The 26,355-nt window shown below is 38.6% G+C and overlaps 1 protein-coding gene across 2 annotated transcripts; it reads right to left on the reverse strand.

Moving 5' to 3' along the window:
* Positions 1-3,886: 3,886 nt before the first annotated feature.
* ZNF891 (zinc finger protein 891) lies at positions 3,887-26,355 on the reverse strand. Of its 2 annotated transcripts, XR_013831286.1 has the most exons (3): positions 26,088-26,355; positions 9,833-12,220; positions 3,887-6,669 (listed from the first exon to the last, which is right to left on the reverse strand). XR_013831286.1 is itself a non-coding variant. In XM_079942412.1 (2 exons), exon 2 carries the CDS (start codon positions 12,103-12,105, stop codon positions 10,468-10,470), a length of 1,638 nt encoding a protein of 545 aa, XP_079798538.1. In that variant the 5' UTR covers positions 12,106-12,220; positions 26,088-26,355; the 3' UTR covers positions 9,594-10,467. The 2 variants fall into 2 exon arrangements, 1 of the variants encoding a protein (XP_079798538.1); XM_079942412.1 differs by lacking the exon at positions 3,887-6,669 and having other exon boundaries at positions 9,594-12,220.

The following is a 26,355-nucleotide window of genomic DNA, read 5'->3' on the forward strand; positions in this document are numbered from 1 at the left end:
TACAGCATGTGTGATTCTGAATATGCAACTATCACAATATTGACATCAACAATGAGGAGTAGCATGCTTTTTTAAAAACATACAGACATTATAGAAACATCTTTAGATATATTATGGTTTTAATTTTGAGACAGAGTTTGGACTTAAGGTTATGCTAACTCATGTTTACCCTTGAATCTGACTAGATGTCTTAGTCTGAAATAAATGTAAATAAGGTACATCACAGGAAAATGTCAAGGTTGTTTACCTCTTTTGTTCCATTTTCAGTAAGAACATTTCTTCTGTAAGCACATATTTGTCCAAATAAATCAGATTGTTTTCATCTCCACATACACCTGCCCAAACTTTATTTTCCCATTGTAAAGGTTATCTTACCTTTAAAGCATCTGATTGCCTCCTTTCAAGAACTTCTCTTGCGTTTAGTACATGAAATATGTAATTTAGAACTTGAATGAGTGCCTTATTTAAGCATATTTTTTCACGCATATATAATTGTTCTTTTACAAAGTGGGAGGCTGGCATATTTCTTTTCCATTCAATGTAACAACAAAACACACAGCTGTTGCCTAATATTTACTTTTCTAGAGCCATTCAAAGCCTCAAACTATCAGAACAACTCCACTGTATAAATCCCCTCTTTCCTATAGTGGTGGCCAGTATTAATAATTTCCCTCACACCCTGTGGCAGTCTTTGGTGAACAAGAATGTATTTGTCATCTCAGAGGTGTGTAACATTCAGAGGTGTGGCCATAGACTTCTCCCAGGAGGAATGGGACTGATTAGACCCTGCCCCCAGTTTTTTATATAGGAATGTAATGATGGAGAACTATGGGACTCTGGCCTATGGAGTTTACCAATCCTCCAAATTCAGAATCTGAATTTAGGTATCTGCCTTCTCCATAGGAAGTATCAGGGGGTGGGCTGTAAGTTGCCTGGCTGAATTTGTACTCCATGTTCTTGAGGGAATGTTTTAAAATTGGCCCAAGTAGGAAATGGCATGCATTCTTCTGTTTTTGTTCTTCGTGTAATAGCGTCTCTTCCCTAGGGTCTAGGAAAACCATAATATTTTGAATTATCTATTTTCTCCTAGTAAGCAGGACTTTTATTTCGAAAGCAAATGTGACCTCCTTAATGGAGCAGGGGAGAGTGAAGTATAATGGAGAAAAAAGTGGGAAGAGGCCTATGATCAGGTGAGTGAGGGGCACTCAGGAAAGGGAGTGCCTTTGCAGGTAGCTCACCAAATATGTTGCTTGAATCATTTTTATCAAAAATAAGAAATTTCCCCTAAAATTTACTTCATGCAACATCATTCTGAACTATGTAACTCACCAAAAAAGTCCTCTTGTTCATTTGTGGTAAAATATTTCACAAAATAACTATGCTATTATTTTTAATTTAATTAAAATACAGACAATGTATTAAATACACTAAATCAAAATACAGTTAATTCCTAGGCTATACAGTAAAAGATATGTCAAAACACTGTTGCCACTGAAAAAACAAAGTGAATAGTTTGTGGATATTTTCATTTATACAGTATGCTTTCTTTGTCATAGCAAGTCAGTGCTGGCAAGGTTCATAGTTGCTTTCAGTCAATTTCAGCACACAAGTCTGTGTTATATCTTTCCGTATTTAACATTTATAAGCTGTGGCACTTTTCAGAGGTAGCAGAAGACCAAAAGTAAAGCTTCCTGTTTTTCAAGATGAAATTCAGTAGCAATAGCCAGCCAGACACATTAAGGTATAAAAGCAAACAGAATAAAGCATATGATGTACTTTAAATTACTTGTATAATACATTATTTCAGTTCCAATTGGTTTGACAAAGAGATAATGGTGATACATAGTGTGACCATCTCAATACGTGTGAAGGGCTAAACATCCAATTTGAACATTTTGATCTAGGAGTTTATAATATAAACTTACAACAAACTTATAAGGAGTTTGTATTACAGACACACAATTGTCTTAGGTTTGCATATTCAAGTTGTGAAAACTTTGTGTGAAACCTAGGAAGGAAACCATGATAGCTCTGAAACAGTTATAATATTTTTATTACTCTGTTGTCATGATTATCTAATTATCCATACTAAACAGAAGGGAGAAGGGGAAAAAAGATGAGTGTAAGACATAGACATTTAGGACAAACTCAAAAGTTCTAATGTGTTTAGTTAGTCTTTTAAGAAGAGGATGACAGAAGAAGTATTTGAGGAGTTAGTGAAGAACCTTGCAAAGAGATGCAAGATATCAGCCCTCAGGTTCAGGAAGCTCAGCAAGTTCCAAGCAGGCTAAAGTGGGACATCACCACAACTATGCACATTGTAACAAAAGATAAAGCCTGGTTATCAGAAGCTGGTACAGAGTAGGGGAGAGACTACTTTCACAGCAGCAGCAGGAAGACTGCAAGTTTCCATCTTAAATGAAACGATGGAAGAAGATAATGAAACAACACCTTTAAAGTGCTAACAAGGAAAAAAAATATTCGACCAATCTAGATGTCTATACCAAGCTAAAAGTCCTTTAGAGATAAAGCAGAAATAAAGATGTTTCAGATAAACAAAAATGGAGGGAACTTGTGTAGCATGCCTGTGCTAAAAGAAACATTAAAGATGAGTTCTTCAGACAGTATGAACTGGTCCTAGATGGAAACCTTGCAGTGCAGGCAGTAAAGAACACAAGGGGTAAATATAAGTCAAGTATTGGGAAACTAAGGCCCATGGGCTATATCGGGGCCTGTAAGCTAAGAAAGCTTTTCACATTTTAAATGGCTGTTAAAAAGATGACTCCGCAAGAAATACAAATGAATATTGTCAACACAACAATTATAATATCAGCTGGAGTTTAAAATATACATGAAACTAAAGAAGCATGACAGTAACACTTGATAGGAGGGGATGAATGGAGTCGAGTGTAAGATTCTAGTAGCATCAGTGAAAGTACTCATTTCGTTTTCTCGATCTAGGGGCCGACTAAATAGGTGTATTCTATTTGGGGAAATTCATTAAGCTGTACACATTTCTCTATGTATTATGCTTCAATAAAATTTTTACAAGTTTCCCAAAAGATTATTACACTTCAACATTAAAACAAGAAGTTACTATAAATGCAGAAGGATAAGGAGATGGAGCAACAGGTACATTCAGTACTAGTGATGTAAATATTAGTTGTTGCAAGAACAATCAGAATTCTATATTTTCTTAGAAAGCAACAACCGGTGCTTGAGGGGACTTAAAATAAGATACCCACATAGAGTTCAGGCTGGGTCAAGTTTTATTACTGAGAAATGACCCCAAAGAATTTTCTATTGAATATTATACAATGCGTCTCAGGACAGGAAACTGTTAAATCCTTCTGAAGAGATGGAAGAAATTTCAAAGCAGAGAGGCAGCAAACCTTGCAGATTGGGTGTGAATGACTTGGAAGAAAGAGGTAACACTTTCAAAAAGTCTGCCTTTAAAGCCTGGGAGAGAGAAAAGGTAGTAAAGAAAAGGGTAAACAAATTAGTTATCTGATATTTTAAAAAATTTTTTAAGAAATGAATTTTAAGAAAAGTATTTTTTTTAAGTTTTAAGAAATTCTGCATCACCAATACTCTCAATATCACAGAGAACAATATTATGTAGAAAAATGGAAATTGATCAGAAAATAGAAATTTCAGATTCAATGTGAAACTTTGCTGATGGGTGAAAAATATAATTTTATCTGTTTGCTATGCCTTAAATTACAGGTGAGTTTATGTCGTGACATTTATTAATCTGTGAATTTCCTGTTCATGTTAAGTAAATATCTCATTTTATTTGTTGTCTTAAAAGAACTCTGTATGCTAAGGAAATGACAGTTTTCTGTAATCCAAATTTCATACATGAACTGCTACAGTAGCCTCCTAAACTGGTCTCCCAAGATTTTTCTATACAATAGTCAGTGTAATTTTCAAAAAATAATCTCTTATGAAAGATTCTTAAAGAGCTTCTGATGGCTCTTCAAATAAAATATAAACTCGTGCTGGAGCTGGTAAGGTGTTTTCTAAATCCGGCCTACTCTCCAGCCTGGTTTCATATATGCTTCTCTTTACCACCTTGCCTGCCCACGTTCCAGCCACTGGCCTAGGACTTTTTTTTTAAACAAACATGTCAAGATCTCAATGAGGACTTTTGTTCTTGCTGTTGTACTTACAAAGCTCTGTGTCCCTCCACCTCTCCAATCCTCTGTGGATGACTCCTTTCCTTCAGATTTCAGCTTGTATGTCACCTTCTCATGGAGGCCCTCCCTGACTGCCTTATCGAACATATGTTCCTCTAATCATAGCACCTTATTTGTTTCCCTCATATTTTGAATTTTGCCTAGAGGTCAATTTAGATGAAGTCTAAAAAGAGCCCAGGCCCTTTAGCAACATTTTCAAAAAGTGCCTTTAAAAAGCTGTAGATAGAAAAGTTGGCTTAAAAGTGTAAAAAAAAATTATCTGAGTTTTAAAAATGGCTAGAATTTATATATCTAACAATAGCCTGAGCAAATCTATATACAACTTTGAAGATATTAAAATCATGCTTTTGAAAATTATTTAAGTAGTTCACGATGGAATTGTTTACTATTTAAAAAAATAGACAACTTAGCTCTATTTACTATGTAAACTAGAAAATTTAGCAACAAGTAAAAAAATTACGACTCAGAAATGACCACTGATAACGTTTTGGTATATAATCTTCCAGGATATTTCAATGCACACACATACACACATATTTACAATATATATTTTAATAAAAACATGGTTATACTCTGATATTTTATAATTGTATTTAAAAATCACAGTACAGTAAGTCCCCTACATGCAAATGAGTTCCATTCTGAGTCCAATTTGTTCGTTAAGTCCAACAAAGTTAGCCTAGGTACCCAACTAACAAAATTGTCCATATAGTACTGTACTGTAATACTTTTCACACAAATACGTAAAAAACAAACACAAAAAGTAGAAGTTTTTAATATTATAGTACAGTACCTTGAAAAATACAGTAGTACAAGCTACATCACTGCTGCTTTTATGCTTGCTTCCGGACATCCTGGGCTTGAAGTAAAGACACTGTTACTGTATTCTATACAGTACTGTAAAGTACACAAAAGCACAACCACTTGTAGAGGATGCATGCACGTGACAATGTACACTAGATACATGAACTAACGTGATTGGATATGCGAACATAGGTTCGTATCTTTGAAGGTTCGTATGTAGGGGACTCACTGTATATTAGATACATCCCCATTTGTCAATAAATACATAATAACATTTTAATGACCACATTACATTCCATTTTATGGTCATACATAGTTTTTAAAAACCAATTAGCTATTATTGGGAATTTAGGAATTTTAGTTCTTCACTAGAGTATGAAACTCAGATGACTATTGTTACTTATACATGTTTGAATGAAGGGTTCTTTTATAAAAGCTAAGAAAAAAATTGCTAGGTTAAAGGTTTAGAATATTCTCGCTTTGGACACATACTGCTTACCTGTCCCCCAGAAAGATTGTGTGAATTTATGTTTCCATCAGTAGCCTAAAGAACATGGCACCCTCACCAGTACTGGGTCATTTCACTTCTTTTAATGTAATACACACTGTAGCAGCATATGAACAGTGGCCAAACAAGGTATATGAACTTGAGGGTGGTAGAGGCAGGGCAGGGTATATGAATAATTAAACCTCACTTCTCTTAACAGTCTTAGTTTCTGCATGCCTGTCAATTGTTAGAATATCTTGCTATGCTGAGTGTGACTCCAGCGCTTGGAAAAAATTTTTGATTTTATGCAATTTTTGCCTTATACAATCACTTGAAACCCAATTCTTATTTTAAGTTCAGCCTCCACTGAAATACTAAGTAAACAAATAAAAGGCACAAAAGTTTGGGAAAAACCATACATGTTTAAATAAGTACCTATTATGGGACAAGTACTAGGAATAAGATAATGAACAATTTAGAGTTCCTACCTTACCAAAGCTTAAAGTTTAGAGGGCAAGACACATAATTAACCAGGCAATACTGTGAAGGTGTGAAAAGCATGTTAAAGCAGATGTAGGATACAATACCTAAAGGATGAACAGGCCAGGTTAAGGTCCAGAGAGAGTGAAGAGATGGAGCAGCAAGGGCTGTGGCCTGAAAAGACAGGTAAGAGTTTAGCATGAAGGGTCTTGTAGAACATTTAAGGTAAAAGGAGGGAAGTCCGCTTGAGGATTTAGAAGTGAGATGTAATATAACCTGATTAGTACTTGAGACGAATCACCCTGGGAGCAGTATGGAGAACAGATGAAAGGAAAGCAAAATATATTAACAATATTGCTCATGCAGTGTTCGTTGTTATTATGAAACATCTGGAGGGGCAAATGGATTAAATGTACATTATAGTCCATCCACATAATCAAATACTAAACTATTTCAATGAAAGAATGAAACAGAACGACATATACTGACATAGAAAGATATGATTAAAAAAAGATGGAGGGCTTCCCTGGTGGCGCAGTGGTGGGGAGTCCGCCTGCCGATGCAGGGGACACGGGTTCGTGCCCCGGTCCGGGAAGATCCCACGTGCCGTGGAGCGGCTGGGCCCGTGGGCCATGGCCGCTGAGCCTGCGCGTGTGGAGCCTGTGCTCCGCAACGGGAGAGGACACAACAATAAGAGGCCTGTGTACCGCAAAAAAAAAAAAAAAAAAAAAGATGGAATGAAAGTTATGACTCAATTTCTGTACAAAGAAATCTATATTTGTATGTACATGGAATGTACATAAAGTGCACTCATCCACAATATTAAATTTCTAAGGCAGGAGGATGACTTTCTCTTGTGTAGGGCTGATGTTGTTTACATTTTTTCTCATATGCATGTATTACTTTTATAATAAAAAAACACCAAGAGTAATAAAAAGTAATAGAAGGATACTGGGCTAGCTGCACAGGAAACATACTGGAAGAAAGTAAGGTCTGAGTCAGAGAAACCCATCACAAGGCTGCTGCAGTAAAATCCAGGTGAGACACCGGGTGAGACTGCTTGAGCCCACAGCTGCTGGTGTGCCAAGTCACTGGTGAGCCAAAACTAGTGCATAAATGCCAGCGCCTAACCAAGCAGAGCACGCCCCCTTCCTGAATGCCACTCAAGATGATCTCCTCGCGCAAATGCCACACGCATTTGGGATTCTTCTCTAACTGCTGCCTGCTACTGCTGTACCCTGGAGGGCCGCAAACACCTAATGAACAATGGGAATATTTGGTGCCATAGCATGACTGCAGGTGCTCCTTTCCAAGCTACGTGTGAATCTTACTAGACTAGGAATCTATCATCTTAGAACCTGCTGGGATTTAATCTAGGCTCCCTCTAAATTTTGTTTTCACTGGTCACAGCCTAGTGTCAGCCCACCCTCAGCTCTGATCTTACATTCTCTGTCAGTACTGCCATCATAAAAATGTTCTGTATTCCTCATATCCCAGCCACAAACCCCAAATTCCTACCCTTGTGGAAACTGTTTCCATGGTGCCCTCTGAGATTTCCCTGAGTGACAAACTCCTTTATGTCTTCAACAACTTCCCTAAAAATTCCCATCATTTCTTTGCACTAACTTAAACTTGGCTACCCCTGGGAAAAAACCTACTCGACAACAGTCACATCAAAGAAGGGCTGTCTATTCGCATGCACTCCATATCTATAGGTTGGCATGTAGGATCAATGTCCCCCTTGCTCACCAATATTATTTCTAACCAATTGCAGCCCCTTGTAAAAAGAAACAGAGACTTTCCTTGAGGCTCATACCAGCTAGTTTCGACTTTCCAACTCTCTTCTTCGTTGCTATCTTATATTCAACTGGACTCTCCTTCTTATTCACTTAGACTTTGCTATTTGCTTTGCTGTCTTCACAGGAGGCCCTACCGGTAACCTGGGGGGACTTTCATATGCATAGAGTCTTCCCCAGTAAAACCTCTGACCAGTCTTTTATCCATCTTACTCTTGGCAGATAATCTTAGCATGAAACCTACAGTCTCATGTCTATATTCTGTTGGCCAAGAACAGGGGGGATGACTAATCTTGGCCATGGAGGCTGCCTGGGATAAAGAGTTTTGTAACTGGACACACTGCTACTCTAAGCAAAACTGAGGTACTATTAGTAAAGGAGAAGTAGGAAACATGTATTAGGTTAGCAACTAGCAGTATCTGCCACACTGGGCCAGAAAGTTGCTCTTAAGAAACCAAACAGGGACTTCCCTAGTGGCACAGCGGTTAAGAATCCGCCTGCCAATGCAGGGGACATGGGTTCGAACCCTGGTCCAGGAAGATCCCACATGCCGTGGAGCAGCTAAGCCCGTGCACCACAACTACTGAGCCTGCACTCTAGAGCCTGTGAGCCACAACTACTGAAGCCTGCACACCTAGAGCCTGTGCTCCGCAACAAGAGAAGCCACTGCAATGAGAAGACCACACACTGCAACGAAGAGTGGCCCCTGCTTGCCGCAACTAGAGAAAGCCCGCGCGCAGCAACAAAAGACCCAACGCAGCCAAAAATAAATAAATAAATAATTTATATTAAAAAAAAAAAGAGAAACCAAACAAGCAGTATTGTATAGCTCAGATACTCTTAGCTCAAGTAACTTAGATACAAGTAAATAAAGAGGTAATTAAAACCAACCCACACAGTCCTCCTTTCCTTCTGAGAGAATGGTGGAAGTATTCCTTCTTGCAGCAAACATCAGTCCTTCTATTTGTGCTCCAGATACCTCCATCCCCTTCTCAGGAACTTTATGGTACTGACTGTCCCTCTTCTTATGCCTGCACATTTAATCTCTCCATACTGGATACATCACATTAGGATTTAAACATTTTCTAGTTTTTCATTATTTAAAACATATTTTCCCTTGACCAAATCTCTCTCCAGCTACTTCCCCATCTTTCTCCTACTATTCAAGCTTGTCTATATTTACTCTTTTACTTCCTCGTCCTTTATTATGAAACTCATCCTAACCTACCACCAATCCTCAACATACCATTATCTCCACCTAAGTTCAGCAATAACCTTCACGTTGCCATACGTCTGCTTTTGAAGACTTCATCTAATTTGACCTCATAGCATTTAAAACAACCGGTTTTACCTTCCTTCTTCAAACACTAGTTTGTCTTGGTTTAGTAAAACTCCATTTTTACTTACTTTAAATATAGGAGGTCTCCATGGTCAGTGGTAGACATTCTCTTTTCACACCATCCATTTTCCCTATACAATCTTACTCACCTCCACACAACCCAGTACAGTCTATCTCCTGATGTTGCTAAAATTATATCTCTGTCCTAGACACCTCTTCAGGTTCAGAACTACACATCAGCCCGTTCATCTAGATATCTCACAACTCTATATAAACAGGACTAAAACTGTGACTATTGCCTTTTTCTTCCATCATAGTTTCTTCCTTCCATATTTTGTTTCTTAATAAATTAGAGCTAATCTCATCAGTATCTGTAAAACCAAGTAGCAAAATCTCAAGGGCTTCATTCAGCATTTAAAATTGGTAATTCCCCTCTACTTGAAGACTCTTTGGTTTTCTCACGCTGAAATGTTGGGATTTTCCTCCTGCTTCTCTGACACCTGCTTTCAATGACCTCAGCTCCATCCTCTCTAGTCTAAGCACAAAAGTTCTATCAATATTCCTCTTCCATTCCTCTCTTTTCTATGTTCTTATCCAAATTTGTACACCCAACATAAAATATTTAAGTCTACATATCTTGTGATCTTTTTCTTTTTTAAAATGAGGTTACTGTATTGACTGTATTTACATACTGTTTTTAAAAAATCAATAAGCTTATTTTTCTCACATAAAAAGATGCACAGATATAAGCAGCGCAGTGCTGGTACAGTTATTTGAAGATATCTTTGGGAAACCAGGATCTCTTTGACACCATCCTTGTCATCCTCATGGTCACAAGATGGCTCATTCAGCTCCATGAATGCAAAATCCAAAGGGAGAAGACTGGGGAAGGCTGAAAGACAAAGTGCAAAAGGCAAAGAGAAAACACTAGATAGGTCTGTCCCCAGTGATACTATCCACTCCCTACGGGGAGGGATGAACTGGATGCTTGATTGGCTACTAACAATACCTGTCACACCAGACCAGAAAGCAACTCTCAAGAAAATAACAATAAAGTAGTATCATATTGTCCAGATACCTTGAAGATAATGCAATTAACTTAGAAATCCATAAGGTAACTGAAAACATATTTAAAATAACTCTAAACAGCTATGGATCTGAAAGTCATAAAGTCATAATAAATATTAGACAACAGAGTTAAAACAAAATAAATTATCATACACCAAATGTGTTATATAACTAAAGGGGTGTTTATAGGACTATTTATAGCCTTAAATGCTTATTTTAGAGAACAAAGACTGAAATAATGAGCTTGGAATCCACCTTAAGACACTGAAAAATGCAACTCCATGTTCTTAATAGTTACAAGGTTTCTCTCCCAGTATGAATTCTCTTGTGTATAGTAAGTGAAGAATTCTGACTGAAGGTTTTTCCACATTGAATACAGCCATAGGGTTTCTCTCCAGTGTGAGTTCTCACATGTCTCCTAAGGGAAGAGGAAACACTGAAGGTTTTCCTGCATTCCTTACATTCATAGGGTTTCTCCCCAGTATGAGTTCTCACATGCATTCTAAGAGATGAGAGACCACTAAAAACCTTCCCACAGTCAGTGCATTCATAAAGGTTCTCTCCAGTGTGTGTTTTCTTGTGAACTTTAAGGTGAGAGCTTGTGTTGAAGGCTTTTCCACAGTCATTGCATTCATAGAGTTTCTCCCCACTGTGTATTCTCTTGTGCACTATAAGGTAAGAACTTGTGCCAAAGGATTTTCCACAATGATTACACTCATAAGGTTTCTCTCCAGTGTGAGTTCTCACATGAACCTTAAGAGATGTTTTTTGACTGAAAGCTTTTCCACATTGATTACATTCATAGGGTTTCTCACCAGTGTGAGTTCTTATATGTCTTCTTAGGGTTGAGGAATCATTGAAGACTTTCCTACATTCTTTACATTCATATTGTTTCTCACCCATGTGGCTTCTCTTGTGCAAAATAAGATTAGAAATCCTTTTGAAAGCTTTCCCATGCTGATTATGTTCATGATTCTCTTCAGTAGGAGTTTGCTCCTGTTGCTTATGGGATGAATGATGACAAAAGGTTTTGCTTTTATTATACTCATAGGAATTCTCCCCCATATGACAATTGTTGCATATAGGAAACATATTATTATGTTTAAAGTGTATGCCATGTTCGGAGCATGTGTACTCTTTTTGTGCTGTTTGAGTTCTTTCAAGATGCCACAGAGCTCTGTCATAGTCATGACTTTCACAGACCCTCTCACTTACAGAGTTTTTTTCATAACTGTTTAGGATTGAATTATGCTTCCAACACTCAATATCTAAGTAACACTTATGGCAATGTTTACTGATGGAAACTCTCTTTGAAAAAACAAGTTTTGATCTGAGTTTAGAGTCCTTCTTTAATTCATGATAGTCATACAATCCCTCCTGAGATGCTGCCTTCTTTTGAGTAAATGTCACTTGCCTCAAAATCCCCTCTGGGATCTTGTGCTGTTTTCTGATTTTACGGCATTCCCAGTCTGCTCTTAATGTGGGAGACCAATCATCCATTGTGAATCTTATCATTTTCTTGCCACTAGATGATTTTCCCCCAAAAATATTCTGGTTAGAAGTTGATCCTTTGGTTTTCAGTTGAATCTCCCAGTCTAGACAGGTGCCTTGGGGAATTCTCCTTTTCACAGTTCTTATGTCTTCTTGACCCGACAGGGAGATCACAGGCTTGCATAACTGATATTCCACTAAGGTGAGATTCATATAGTTTTCCAACATTACATCTCTGTACATACTTCTCTGAGCAGAGTCCAGCATCACCCACTCCTCCTGGGTGAACTCCACAGTCACATCCTCAAAGGACACTGGTCCCTGTAACAAGGTTGCTGGGAATCCAGGCACTATCCTTTCCCCCTCAGTACTTCTCACATAGAAACAGGCAGAGTCCTGTGTAGGTAGAGCCCATATCGGGCATAGGTCAATGGCTGCCATCTTGAGAGCCTGAATGTGACATCCACCTGCACAATAGGGCTGAGAGAGCTGGATACTTCTTTTCTTGTTTTTCTGATCCAATCAAGTCAGGGATGCATTTCACTGGGTGTCCTTCCTGTAGCCAAAGAGGCAGGTTCAGGTAAAAGAAGAAAGGTGAAAATAGGGCCCCATTGGAGGCAAGGTTAAAAAAAAATTGTAGACCCTCTCTTTTACCTTCCAGCAAGGTCTCACCTGCTTAAAATATTTATTGGGATTTGTACTGACATGCAATATAGTCATCCTTGGCCCTCTACTGTTATCTTGGTTATTCATACTGGCTTCTCCTGTAGACTACTACTCAGCTCTGGGTAGAAAAAGCATGCATTATTTTAAAATACTAAAGTCAAAGAACCAGTTTAAAAAGACATAGTTGTTTGAATTTCATGCATACTTTGCTACTTTTTAGTTTAGTTTTTAGAATAAAGAATTTTTTTCTAATTACAACTGTTTTAGGTAAATTTATTTGTTGTATATGTAACTTGGTATTTACCCAAATAACCTCACATATAATTAATAGGACTGATGATTTGGCTGCTACCCTACTTAGAAATTTTATTGGAGTTGTTAAAAGTAAATATGTGACTTTGAAACAAACGTTCATTTGATTACCTGCAATTTAAACTCTATCCTCAAAGTCTGTATTTCCTTATGATGATTCATTCTATCTAAAACTTGAATAGGATCAACAAAGAGGCATGAGCTATGTTCTAAGCTTTGAGACTGAGGCCTTTACAATTTTAGATGGTATAATACTTTCCTGAATAATTTTCATAATGGCCTTAATATAAATATCAAAACAATTGACACAGTGTGAAAGAAAAGAGGTATGCTTGGAGACTTTAAGGACCACAACAAATCACGCAATAATGTATTACACTAATATTTTTACAGATCTCAATTTTTTAAGATTAGTTGATACCTTCAAATATAAGACTTCTATCTCAGTATTATACTTCAGTAGAGTTCAGGTTTAATGGACAAAATTAGAGAAATGGCATTATTATTTAGACAAAGGTCTTCAACAGGTAGATTTTATGCCCCTAATCCAGAAATGTATATAAGCCTGCCACTTTAGTGTAAATCAGATGGAAATATTTGTCTGATTTGTCCACTGCATGTATTCTGAATACCTAGAACACTCCCCAGCACATGGCAGACACCCAAAAAATGTTTGTTGAATAAACTGAATGAATCTATGGCAATTAAGGTTTTGTGGAAGAAGTATTTTTTTCACATCTATACTCTACTTATAGAAAACAAAACCCCACAAAATCAGAAAGTTAGGCTTCCTCTTCAAAAAAGAACATTAGTTTGCCTTCTGGTTAAAATTATTAAGCTGAGAATTGTACTCTGGGTTCATTTCTTCATTCCCCATAGTTTTATTTCTTTCTTAGTTACAGAACTAATAAAAAACTGAACAACTTTACCAAACAACAGGAAAAAATATCTGAATAAATGGAGAGATTCACCATTTTAATACCATTCAGTATTAAAAGATTTCAATTTTTCTCAAACTAGAATTGCATTGGGATTTTCATTAAATTCATTCCTTCATGTTCAATAGGAACTTGTTGAAACATGACAATTTGTTTTATAAGTTTTATAGAAAAATTAAGACATGAATAACAAGGCAGTTATTAAAGTAATGCTTTGCTCTTCTATATTACTTCAAAATGCATTATAAATCTCTATTAATTTAAACAGAATGATAATAGGGCAAAAAGAGAAAATAAAACAGAATAACTTCATGTACTTCCCTGGTGGCACAGTGGTTAAGACTCCAGACTCCCAGTGCAGGAGGCCTTGATTTGATCCCTGGTCAGGGAGCCAGATCCCACATGCATGCTGCAACTAAGAGTTCACATGCCACAACTAAAGAGCCCGCATGCCACAACAAAGGAGTCAGCAAGCCACAACTAAGACCCAGTGCAAACAAACAAAAAAACCAGAATAACTTCAGAAACAGATTCATGTGTAGCTAGACATTTAGTGCATGATAAAGGCAGCACTATTAATCAGTGGGGGAAAGGATAAACTAGTCATTAAATGGCATCAGGACAAATGGCTGTCAGGGAAAAGCATAAATCCTACTTCACACACTCACATTCCCAGGTGGATGAAAGACATAAATATGTACCTGATAGGAATTCTAGAAGAGGAAGATAGAGAGAATACAAAAAAAAAAAAAAAAAAAATTAGAGAAAATGGTTGTTTTTATCCAAAGCTGAAAGATAGAAGTCCTTGATCTGCAAGTGTATACACCACATGTCACACTGAATAAATGTTTTAAATCCACCAGATACACGAGCAAAAGCTGCAGAATACCAGGGATAATGAGTAAATATTTAAAGTTACTGGAAAGAAAAGGCAAATTACCTACAAAGGAATACCAATTATACTGACTACAGACTTCTAAGCTACAACGATACAGGCCAGAAGACCACACAGTAATATATTCAAAGTACTAAAGGAAAACAATATAAACCCAGAATTCAATAGTGTGCTAAAGAGAGCAATAAAAAGACACTGACATATTTCAAAGTAACAATAGCATCCTCAAAAGATGGTCATAATAAGAGAAATGCAAACTGAAACACTGAGACATAATCTAAGGCACACCTTAAATTAAAAGAGGTCTAAACTTGCATAAGCCTTATTTGGACCATGATGTAAAGAAATTGTTTTAAAAAAATAGCTTTGTTGAAATAATAGAAAAATTTGAACACTACCTATATATTTGATATTAAGGAATTAATCCTAATTTTGTAGGTGTGATAATGATATCCTGGTTATGACTTTTAAAGGAGTACTTATCATTCAGAAATAAATTCTGAAATATTTACAAATAATGAATCATGTCCTAGATTTACTTCAACATACAGTGACAGGTACAAATGAGGTCATTATACTATTCTGATTTTCTATGTTTTGAAACTTTCATAATATAAATTTTAAAATCACCAGAGAGGTATTTCATTTGTAAAACATGATGTTTTAGGATGTTACAGTTTTTTAAATCACAAAATGAGAGTTCTTAGGAAATTTTAGAAAATTTTAAAAATTATTTATTTATTTTTTTGGCTGTGTTGGGTCTCCGTTGCTGCGTGCAGGCTTTCTCTAGTTGCGGTGAGCGGGGGCTACTCTTCATTGCAGTGCGCGGGCTTCTATTACGGTGGCTTCTTGTTGTGGAGCACGGGCTCTAGGTGCGTGGGCTCCAGTCGTTGTGACACACGGGCTTAGTTGCTCCACGGTACGTGGGATTTTCCCGGACTAGGGATCGAACCCATGCCCCCTGCATTGGCAGGAGGATTCTTAACTACTATGCCACCAGGGAAGTCCCAGAAATTTAAAATTTTAATAACAAAACCCAAAAAATGTTGAAGGTTTAAGGATAAAGAACTTTTCCAGAAAGCTGACCTTCCCTCCCCCAAAAAAGATAAGCAATGAGACAGAAAGGATAAGAAAACTATATGAACAATTTCAAAGGTTCAACACCAGATTATTCAGAGCTCAAGAAAGAAAAGAGAAAATGGGAAGAAGACAGAATCAAACACAGAGAAAATTCTTAAAAATAACACTATCCAGGTACTGATCCATCAAATGGGTAATTTCTTAAAAAGACTGGGAATAAACATAACATCATGAAAAATTTGAATACCAAAGATAAACTGATGAATGTAAAGGTTTCAATGATGATAAACAGGTTACATACAAAAGAACAATGGAATAGGATTTCTCAACAGTAACACTGCTCCATTTTCTACCTAGCTCTGCCAGCTTTCAAAGTTCTGAGGGAAAATAATTTCCTATCCAGCAAATTATACTAGTCCACAGTACCATGCAAATATGAGGACAAAGTAAAATAATTTCTAGTCATACACAACCTTAATATACACCCCTTTTCGGAAAGATAATAAGGTTATCATCCATTAAAAAGGGAAAATAGAAGTTTCCAGGAAACAGGAGGTCCAACACAGAGATGAGATGAGGGAATTGGTGAGGAGAAAGGGAAGTCCCAGCATGCCAGTGTGCTGCAGCCTAGAGAATAACTGATCAGTCTACACTGCAGCATGATGGAGGGCTCCTGGGGATGTGTGTTCAGGAAAAGAGAAAAATGATTAGATTGTGTGACAGGTTTGATCTTGAGGAAAATGGAATTGAGAGACATTTTACATAGGTTTAGGGAAAACAAAGCAAATAAATAAAAAGGCAATTATTCAAAACAGGAAGAGTAAAATGTATACAAGAAAGGAACTTATTACGGCTCAGCAATAGAGAATACTTATATAGTCATCACAATGGAAACACTGAACATGAATTTAGCCAAAATTTTTGAGAGGAACTACATTACAATACTTGCAACATAATCACATTGATTTAAGGATGTAGGAAGGCAGGCAGGTATAATAGTCAAGATTCTTACTTAACACCTAAGAAACTAAAAACCGTCTCAAATTGATTAACTGCTTAAAAATTTTAAACTGGTTGCCACCATGAAATTAATAAACAGAAACATGAATTAAATAGAGTTGGGAGACCAGAATGGGGAGCTCTCACGTCCTGTGATCGTAGAAGAGCCCAACAGGAAGAAGACAGACTCCTCTTCTTTCCTGGCGAGGACTCAGCCAATGAAAAGCCACAGACTGATTATTTACTGTCACCCTCCCAACTTCCTTTTTCCTCTCTATAAAAGCGCTATTCTTCCCTTGCTGTGGGGGATCTCCATGGTAGCTGACCTTGAATTGCAATTCTCTGCTGATCCCCAAAAAGCCATTTTTGCTGGAGAAATACATGGCAGTCTATTTATTTCAGGTCAACACTACGGAGAAGAAACACTCCTGTTTTTATTATGAGGCTTTTAATATCTAAGCCTTTTTTAAAATGTATGTACACATTTTTCAAAAAGTAAATAAGTTACAGAGAAAGTAAATAAAGCAATCAAATCAAGTAGAAAAATAGCAAAAAGGAAAGGAAAATTTAAAAATAGAGAGCAGGGCTTCCCTGGTGGCGCAGTGGCTGAGAGTTCGCCTGCCAATGCAGGGGACACGGGTTCGTGCCCCGGACCGGGAAGATCCCACATGCGGCAGAGCGGCTGGGCCTGTGAGCCATGGCCGCTGAGCCTGCGCGTCTGGAGCCTGTGCTCCGCAACGGGATAGGCCACAACAGTGAGAGGCCCGCGTACCGCAAAAAAAAAAAAAGAGAGCAAATGTTACTCTAATTGAAAACCAAAAACAAGGAACATAAGACAAAACCAAAACACAGCACAGATTACCAAAACAACCCAAATCTGCTTCTTTGAAAAGATTAATGTAGATGTATATCTTGCAGAGCCAATCAAGAAAAAAGATGGCCCTAATAAATATTAAACTCAAAAAAGAAAAGAATATCTACAATTTGAGCAGTGATTTTAAAATATCACTAACAAACAGCAATTTAAAGAATCACCAGAAGGGAATTCCCTGGTGGTCCAGTGGTTACGATTCTGCGCTTCCACTGCAGAGGGCATGGGTTCAATCCCTGGTCAGGGAACTAAGTTCCCACATGCTGCACAGTGAGGCCAAAAAAAGCAAAAAAAAAAAAAACACCAAAAAAAAAAATCACTAAAAAAGAATAGTATGAACAACTTTATGTCAACAAACTTGAAAACTTAGATGAGATGAACAATTTTCTAGAAGAAAATGTGCCCCAAATTGACTCAATTAAGAACTACAAACTGAAATTAATCACTACCATTTAAAATGGAATCAGAAGTCAAATATCCACCCCAAAAGATTTTGAGCCCAAAACTTTCAAGGGAAAAATTATTTTACCAGGTAGAAGAAAAAGTTATGCTTCCCGAATTACTCATGAGACTTGTAAAATCTTGCAAGGATAGTACAAAGAAAGATTAAGATGCAATCTTAAGTCTGAACACTGAAAAAGTCCTAAGTAAAATATTAGTAAATTGAGTATGGCAGCGTATTAAATTAATAATACAATGTCATATTCAAGCAAGGTTTAACCAGGAACGCAGGATGGTTAAAAAGCAGAAAAACTATTACTGTTATTATAATGTCATGGTATAATGAACACTCTTGTATCCATCACTCTATTTTGAAACAGATCTGGGAATGATGTATTAAGGTTAGCCTTAGAGAAATGATATCTCATTACTGTGATGCAATCCATTAACAGATTAAGGGGTGCAGACCAAGAATGTCGCCTGCCATATCAGTAAAGGATGTTGTGGCCTTCAAGCCACCAGCCACTGCAGCCACTCCGGACTGTGCACCCTGAGGGGATTCAGGATGCAGAAAAGCAGAATATGGCCCTAGATAGTTAAGATGTGTATCAAAGGAATGATTTCAATGAGCCCAGACTCTTGCATTTTCCCACACATAGAAAAGTGCTAAACTCATTAATCTGAGATGCCTGGTTCTCTTTAATGAACAGTCATCTCTTGATGTTCTGACCACCAGGTCTTTGCTGCAAAAACTCCTGTATATCCTGGCTCCCCCATTATGGTTTCAGAGCCGTCCCTCAGAGCTATTCAGAAAGTCCACTGAATAAAACACAATTCTCAACTTTCAGGTTGTGTATTTTTTTTCAGTCGACAGTTTTGGCAAACAACGAAGGGACCCAGAGCTGACTTCACTCCTTCGCATGAAATCTACAATGAACCAGAGCCTTGGTAGAGGCCTCCTGCATCCGTCTGCCTCCTCAGACAGTTCAGATGAATTTGGGTGAGTCTCTCCTGGATCTTGGATCTCCCAACTATTGATGGATGATCCTGTGTTTTATTTGGTGGTGTATAACAGGTGCTTGGCTCCCCAGGTGACAGATTCTGGGAAAAAGAACCCCCTCACAACAGTTGAAAGACACTGAGCGGTCTGGGCTGAGTGGTTAGGTAGGAGGCTGACCTGGCATTCTTCCTCAAATGGCTATCTTAACAAGAATTTGTCGGGATAAAAGTGAAAATATTACATGAGAGCTTTCAGCACTGAAGAAGGGAATCTCATGGCCAGCAACGGCTTTTTTCTCAAGTTTCTCAGAAACTTGCAGGAGTGGTAAAGGCAAGTCCTCATAACATGCAGCCATCCCTATAAGGAATCCCACTCAATTTAACTTAAAAAAACTTGCTCTGCTTGGGACACAAATAAGAACTGGCCACTCTGTGATCGAAGCACCCACGATGGTCTTATACTACCAGAGGGAGAACCTAGACACATAAGACGAGCTGAAAAGACTCTAGGGTAAAAACCTAGAGAAGTCAAGCTCACAAGCAGCACACTGGGCCACCATGCAATTTCACTAGTAAATTTTATCCCCAACGAATTCAACTTTAAAATCGGAAATAGATTCTCTCAGATAAACTAGGGGCATCAGAAAGCCAACCTCCGACGAACACCCCAGCCAGATGCATGTACGTATAGAGCTCATACTTGCAAGGATCTACTTAATTGGGAATTAAAGGAAATCTCACCCTGAAAATGACTAAGATGGGGCTCTTTTACTGCATACACAGTTAAGTTAGAGAAAACTAGCTTGATAAAACATCTTTTCAGAATTCTGATCTTAAAGAAACAAAAGTCCTTCTGGGGGAACTTGCATTTCTCTTCCTGTGCCTTTGAAATGTAAATGTTCTACGTGATCTCCTTGGGTATTTTGTGTGTGTGTGTGTGTGTGTGTGTGTGTGGTTTGAGAACTTGGTCTCTGCCATCCAAAAGGTACACATATTGTGTACATTTGGATGCAATCGAATAGACTAGGATTCTGAGCAGTCATTTGTCTGACTATACCAATTCGCAGGGGCTTTTTGCCACCTTAACCTTCATTGTGTCGGCCTGTACAACGAAGGCCTTTACTTTCTTAAACTATTTTTGGGAGTAAACTTTCTGGGTCTTGTTTAGGTGGCATCCTTTGCACTGTCTTGTGGGGAAGCCTCTTGCATCTTATTGGTTTGAGTCACTAGTATGATATATCTCATTAATGGCCAGATGATGGATCCTTCAAATGGGAGAAACTTCTAAATTGGTAAATTTTTAGAGAGCATTCATTATAAACAGCTGTTTTGTTGGTACCTATGGGGGGGAAAACACATTAAACAGTGGAAAAAATATATATATAATGGTTAATCTAAGAACTCCTTTAATTTAAAACAAACAAAAAACTGGCTTGGGAAGTCTTATTTGTGGTCTATGCTTCCCCTCAATGGGTCTTACAGATGCTAATAAAAACATTAGAATAATTAATGTTAATTAGGTTGATTAGCAGGGAAATTAAAAAAAAAAACTGAAGGGAAAGTCTAGAGATTTTTTCCCAACCAGGTGGAAATTTTAAAGTGACTCATCCCCAAAAGATAAAGAAATCTCTAGATGGTTATTAAGAAATGGGATAAATAAAACAGATGTTAATAGGATTAAAACAAAAGGTTTTGGTACAATACTACCTAAGGTTGGATGGGCCAAAGGGACCCATACAAGTCCACCCTATTTACCCGAGTTAAAATATATATGTTTAAAGGGCTAAGCCATCCCTGGTGGCGCAGTGGTTAAGAATCTGCCTGACAGTGCAGGAGACATGGGTTTGAACCCTGGTCCAGGAAGATCCCACATGCCATGGAGCAACTAAGCCCATGTGCCACAACTACTGAGCTTGTGCTCTAGAACCCGGAAGCCACAACTACTGAGCCCATGTGCGACAACTACTGAAGCCTGTGTGCCTAGAGCCCATGCTCTGCAACAAGAGAAGCCACCGCAGTGAGAAGCCCGTGCACCTCAACGAAGAGTAGCCCCCACTTGCCGCGACTAGAGAAAAGCTTGTGCACAGCAACGAAGACCCAATGCAGCCAAAAACAAATAAATTAATTAAAAATTTTTTGTTTAAAAAAATAAAATAAAGGGGTGGAAGAAAATTACACTGAGATAGCTGACCAACAATTACTTGGGGCAACAGTTAGGCCAATTAATCAAGTTAAAAGACTGACAAAAGCGCCTGAGTCCCTTGGTTCAACCCCTCACTGGGGACCCCAGAGCATTTTATACAAAATAGATAAAATGGTTGAGGGATAAATGAAAGGAAACTTTCTAGGACTCCTTATAAGACCAAGACTTGTTGATAGGAGTCCTTTAATGTTGGTAACCAATGAGTAATGCTTCCCCTGCTTGGTATTGGTATTATAAGACAAAGCATGTAGATGTGCCCCTCAGGAAATATTAATTAAACATACAAAAGGAGGGCTTCCCTAGTGGCGCAGTGGTTAAGAATCCACCTGCCAATGCAGGGGACACAGCTTCAAGCTCTGGTCCAGGAAGATCCCAAATGCTGCAGAGCAACTAAGCCTGTGTGCCACAACGACTGAGCTCATGTGCCACAATTATTGAAGCCCATGCGCCTAGAGCCCGTGCTCCGCAGCAAGAGAAGCCACCATGATGGGAAGCCCGCGCACCGCAACGAAGAGTAGCCCTCACTCACCGCAACTGGAGAAAGCCTGCACACAGCAATGAAGACCCAACGTAGCCAAAAATAAATAAAATTAAATCTTAAAAAAAAAAAAAATACAAAAGGAAACCAATAGAGCCGTACAATATAAAGTAAAATCTGGGAACAATATTCAGGGGCTAATAAAACTAATAACCGAGATTTTGCTCTGGGTCTAATCTGTGCAATCAGAAAAAGGGCCTTTGTTGAATGCCTTATACAAGCCTTTGAAGATATGATAAACTGAACCCTAAACTTCTGGTACATAGAACTCTTAATTTTCAGTTTAGTTGGAAATCTTCTCTGATATAAAAAAGCAAATTAAAGAAAATATAGTTGGGCAAATCAATCTTTTAATATCGTTTAACTGACAAACCAGTTTTTTTGAGAATTAAAAGCAGCTGTCTTTGTCTTGCAAATCTCTACAAATCAGAAATATAAATACAGCCCACAGTGACCTGAGACTGAGCCCAATTAACTCACTCAGGTAAAACCTGAAACAAGTGAATAAACAAAACAGAAGAATGGCCTTTTTAAACTCAAACCACTGGAAAGGCTCCCTCACCCAAAATCTAATTCATAACCTACTTAAGGACAAATAGAAAATTTTTTTAAAAAATAAATTTATTTATTTATTTATTTTTGGCTGCATTGGGTCTTCATTGCTGCACGCAGGCTTTCTCTAGTTGCAGCGAGCAGGGGCTACTGTTCGTTGTGGTGCGCGGGCTTCTCATTGCGGTGGCTTCTCTTGTTGTGGAGCATGGGCTCTACGCATGCAGCCTTCAGTAGTTGTGGTGTATGGGCTCAGTAGCTGCGGTGTGTGGGCTCTAGGGCACACGGGCTTCAGTAGTTGTGGCACACGGGCTCAGTGGTTGTGGTGCACGGGCTCAGTGGTTGTGGTGCACGGGCTTAGTTGCTCTGCGGTATGTGGGATCTTCCCGGATCAGGGATTGAACCTGTGTCCCCTTCATTGGCAGGCAGATTCTTAACCACTACGCCACCAGGGAAGTCCCAGATGTCGTAGTTTTATTGTACTTGCTTTACCGAAGGTCAGTGTGTTCACGTTATTTCTGTTGCAGTTTGTCAGCAAAAAATTAACTTGGTATGATGATATTTTCATAACTTATAAAATAAAGGTAAATGAGATAAGAGTTTTCAGGTGAACTCTTTAGGAATAATTATGTGTTGGGTACGTCTATCTAAAATAGGTTCTCCAGGGACTTCCCTGGTGGTCCAGTGGTTAAGACTTCACCTTCCAATGCAGGGGGTGTGGGTTCGATCCCTGGTCAGGGAGCTAAGATCCCACATGCCTCATGGCCAAAAAAACCAAGACATAAATCAGAATCAATATTGTAACAAATTCAATAAAGATTTTTAAAATGGTCTACATCAAAAAAAATTCTTTAAAAAATATAGGTTCTCTAGATTTTTGGTAACTTGAGTTTTGCTAAGTTAAGTTAAATTATGGGAATTCATTGAACATCCAGGTTATTTCAAATAAGATAAAATACTGGAACATTACTTGCTAAACAGGTCTAAATTTATCTCCTTTTGTCCCCTTACAAGAGGGAAACTAAAGATGTGTGGGTTTATTAGACACACGTCTTGCACCACAATGAAGAAAGAAGTCAGAAGGTGTATGTTACTAGGGGTTATGGAATATTCCTAAGTTTGCCAACCAGGAAATGCTGGTATGACAAACAGTTCACAACTACTTGCTGCTTGTCAGTTTTCACTAGAGATTAAGGTTTTAAGGGTTAAAACTGTAATATGTAATTAAAGCTACTAAAAATATTAAGGGAAATATTTTAATGTGCAAGGAAGGTAGGATGCATGTTTTCAGTAAAAGAAGGTATGCAGAATAGAAGTGAGTTTGTTGGGAAAATAAGGGTGATTTTTGTCCTAGAGCTGGCTATTTCCAGATTAAAAATAAGGGACAAACTAATATGGATACAGAAAGTTTTGTAAGTTTGTAGAAAGGGAGCCCTGAAAAAGTAGTTTTGTACATGGTTAGGATTGGATTAAATTTAATTAGGTAAATGGATTTTGTTATTAAAAATAGGCTGGTGCAAGACTTGATTTGGTTCCTCTCTGTTAAGAGAACAAAGTTTTCTTGGAATAGTGCTTTTGGTAACACATTGCGTGAATTTCTTTGCCTTTAAGTGATCTTTATTTGTTTTTGTAATCTTTTGTCACTTTGGTTAAGTGAATAAGTATTGTTTCACAGTGTCCTATGATCCTATTTGACCAAGTGCTTTGAAACCTTTTTGATATTTTTGACAAACTTCCCAAATATCAAATTCTAACTAAAGTTCTTTTGACCTTCAGCCAACTCTGGGATGCTTCAAAGGAGCCCTGAGACAACTCAGAGAGGAATATTAAACTAATTAGTCTTATTTGGTATGTTAAATTACTTGAGAAACATTGTCAAGTGTTTGGAGATAAACCTTAGGTTATATTGTATGGATAAATGTCATTAATATAGATATTCCAAAATTTATACGGAATTCCTAAAAAATGTGATCTGTCCTTGTATAATGTTATCAGTCATAATTCTAGTTATTATCTTAAAATGTTGTATGTCACAGAAATATCCAAGTTTCTTGTCAACTGCCTTGGAATCAGATCTTTGACCATGTCATTTTAAGTCTTTTGTCATTTATAGACAATCATTATTTTATACTGATGCTTTCATAAAATGAAGATCTTCAAGAAGATTCATAAAAAGGATTTTTGACAAATGCAAGTATAACTTTTAAATCATACCACTGAAATGGGTAAGAAATTACAAAACTCTAATGGAAAACCTGATGACTTCATCCAGAATAACAGGAATTAATTACATGGCTGAATGAACTGATAAATATGATTCATAATTTTATGACATTTTAATGAAATATACTGGCTTTTAATCTTCGTTTTCCAGAAAAAACTTTCCTTCTATGCTATGCCCTACAAGTTGATAAGTATACCTTTGTAAACAAAGATGAAACATTTATCTTTTTCTTTCTACCTGATCCTTCTAGATTTTGGCTTCTCCAGCTGGCTGCACTGTGGACTTGATGGCCTGTGACCAGATTACAATTAGTTATACTAATCATTATTTTAATTTGCTCTCTCTCATTTTCAAATTATTTATGCCTCGTTTCTCTCTCCGCTACACTATAACTTTATTAATGTTACCAGCTGTCATATTCTGTCTGTTTTCTAAGATTGTTGGCTCTTGAATTACCCAATGTGTTAGCAGGCCTCCAACAAAATTAATGATGTCCCAAGAAGTTAACCATATACTTAACTCTACATAGAATAATTGTAATAGTACAACTCTAAATACGGTTAGAAGCAACAAGGAAAAGCATCTACTGGATCATATAAACTAGTAAGACAAGCGATCCAGAGAATTTTAGATTCTCAACAGGGCCTAATCCAACAAACAAACAAAAAACAAACACAAAAAACCCAGCGCATCGAATGGCCTATCAACAGAAACTTTGCCTGATCTAGGAACGAGCCTTCCTAGTGCCATGGGACAAAACTGGTCATGGGCACTTCCCTGGTGGTCCAGTGGTTAAGACTCCGCGCTTCCACTGCATAGGGCACGGGTTCAATCCCTGGTTGGGGAACTAAGATCCCGTATGCTGCAGCGCAGCCAAAAAAAAAAAACCCCAAACCAAAAACTTGTTATGAAATGCCTCCCAAATATTAGCCAAATTTATGACCAAGAGGAGGCACTGTGGAACAAGAATGTCACCTGCCACATCAGCAAACAAAGGATGTTTGCAGCCTTCAAGTCATCAGCCACCGCAGCCTTCCTGACTACACCCTGAGGGGATTCAGGGTGGAGACAGGCAGGATACTGGCCCAGGAGAGTTAAGATCCTTATCAAAGGAATGACTTCAATGAGCCCAGACTCTTGCATCTTCCCACACACAGAAAAGTGCTAAGGTCATTAACTTGAGGTGTTTGGTTCTCTTTAATTGACAGAAATCTTCCGAGGTTCTGATTACCTGGCTTCTGTTGCAAGCCTCCTGTATACCCTGCTCCTCCTTTACCTCTGGGGAGCGGTCCCTCAGAGCTCTGGGAGAGGCTGAGCCCGGGCTACGGCCTCAGAAAGTACGCACAACGTAATGGAATCGTCAACTTCTGGCTTGTGCTTTTTTTTTTTTTTCAGTTGACCGGGGTTAAGACAGATGCAAGAACAGGTCCTGGATAAAGTAAGACGTACAAGCAGGACATCCCTCCTCCTCTCACTCACGGGGTAGAGTCAGATTCCCTACCTGCGCCTGGCCTGCTCACCCCCCGGCGCCCGCTCCGCCCCAGGGAACCCACGGCCCCAGGAACACAGCTTCCCGCCCCCGCCCCCGCCCGCTAACACCCACCCCCAGTTGGGGAGAACTCCGAGGAGGACCCACCGCTCGGGTGCACGCTCCCCTCGCCCTCCCCCCTCCCGCGTCTCCTCAACGTCCGCGCGCCTGCGCGCTCACCTGTCCTCGGGGTGCCTGCCTCTCGCGTGGGAACGACCGGGCTGCAGCGGGAAGGGAGGCGAGAGCGCGCGGAGCAGGCGGCGGAGCCGAGGGCCCTCAGCTGGGAGGCGAAGAGCAGAGCCGCGCGCTCCCCAGGCCCGCGGAGCCAGGGCCGGGACTCCACTTCCCAGGAGCCTCCGCGCCGCCCCGCGGAGCGATTCTGGGCTTTGCGTCCGGCTGCGCTTCTCGGCGGGTCGTGAGTGGACGTGGAGCGCGTGCGCGTGCGCGA

This window comes from Stenella coeruleoalba (genome assembly GCF_951394435.1).
Source record: "Stenella coeruleoalba genome assembly, chromosome: 14".
Taxonomy (NCBI): domain Eukaryota; kingdom Metazoa; phylum Chordata; class Mammalia; order Artiodactyla; family Delphinidae; genus Stenella; species Stenella coeruleoalba.

Bases quoted from the DNA above. Each gene is read 5' to 3' on its own strand.
- ZNF891 (XM_079942412.1), bottom strand. From the start codon at position 12,105: ATGGCAGCCATTGACCTATGCCCGATATGGGCTCTACCTACACAGGAC.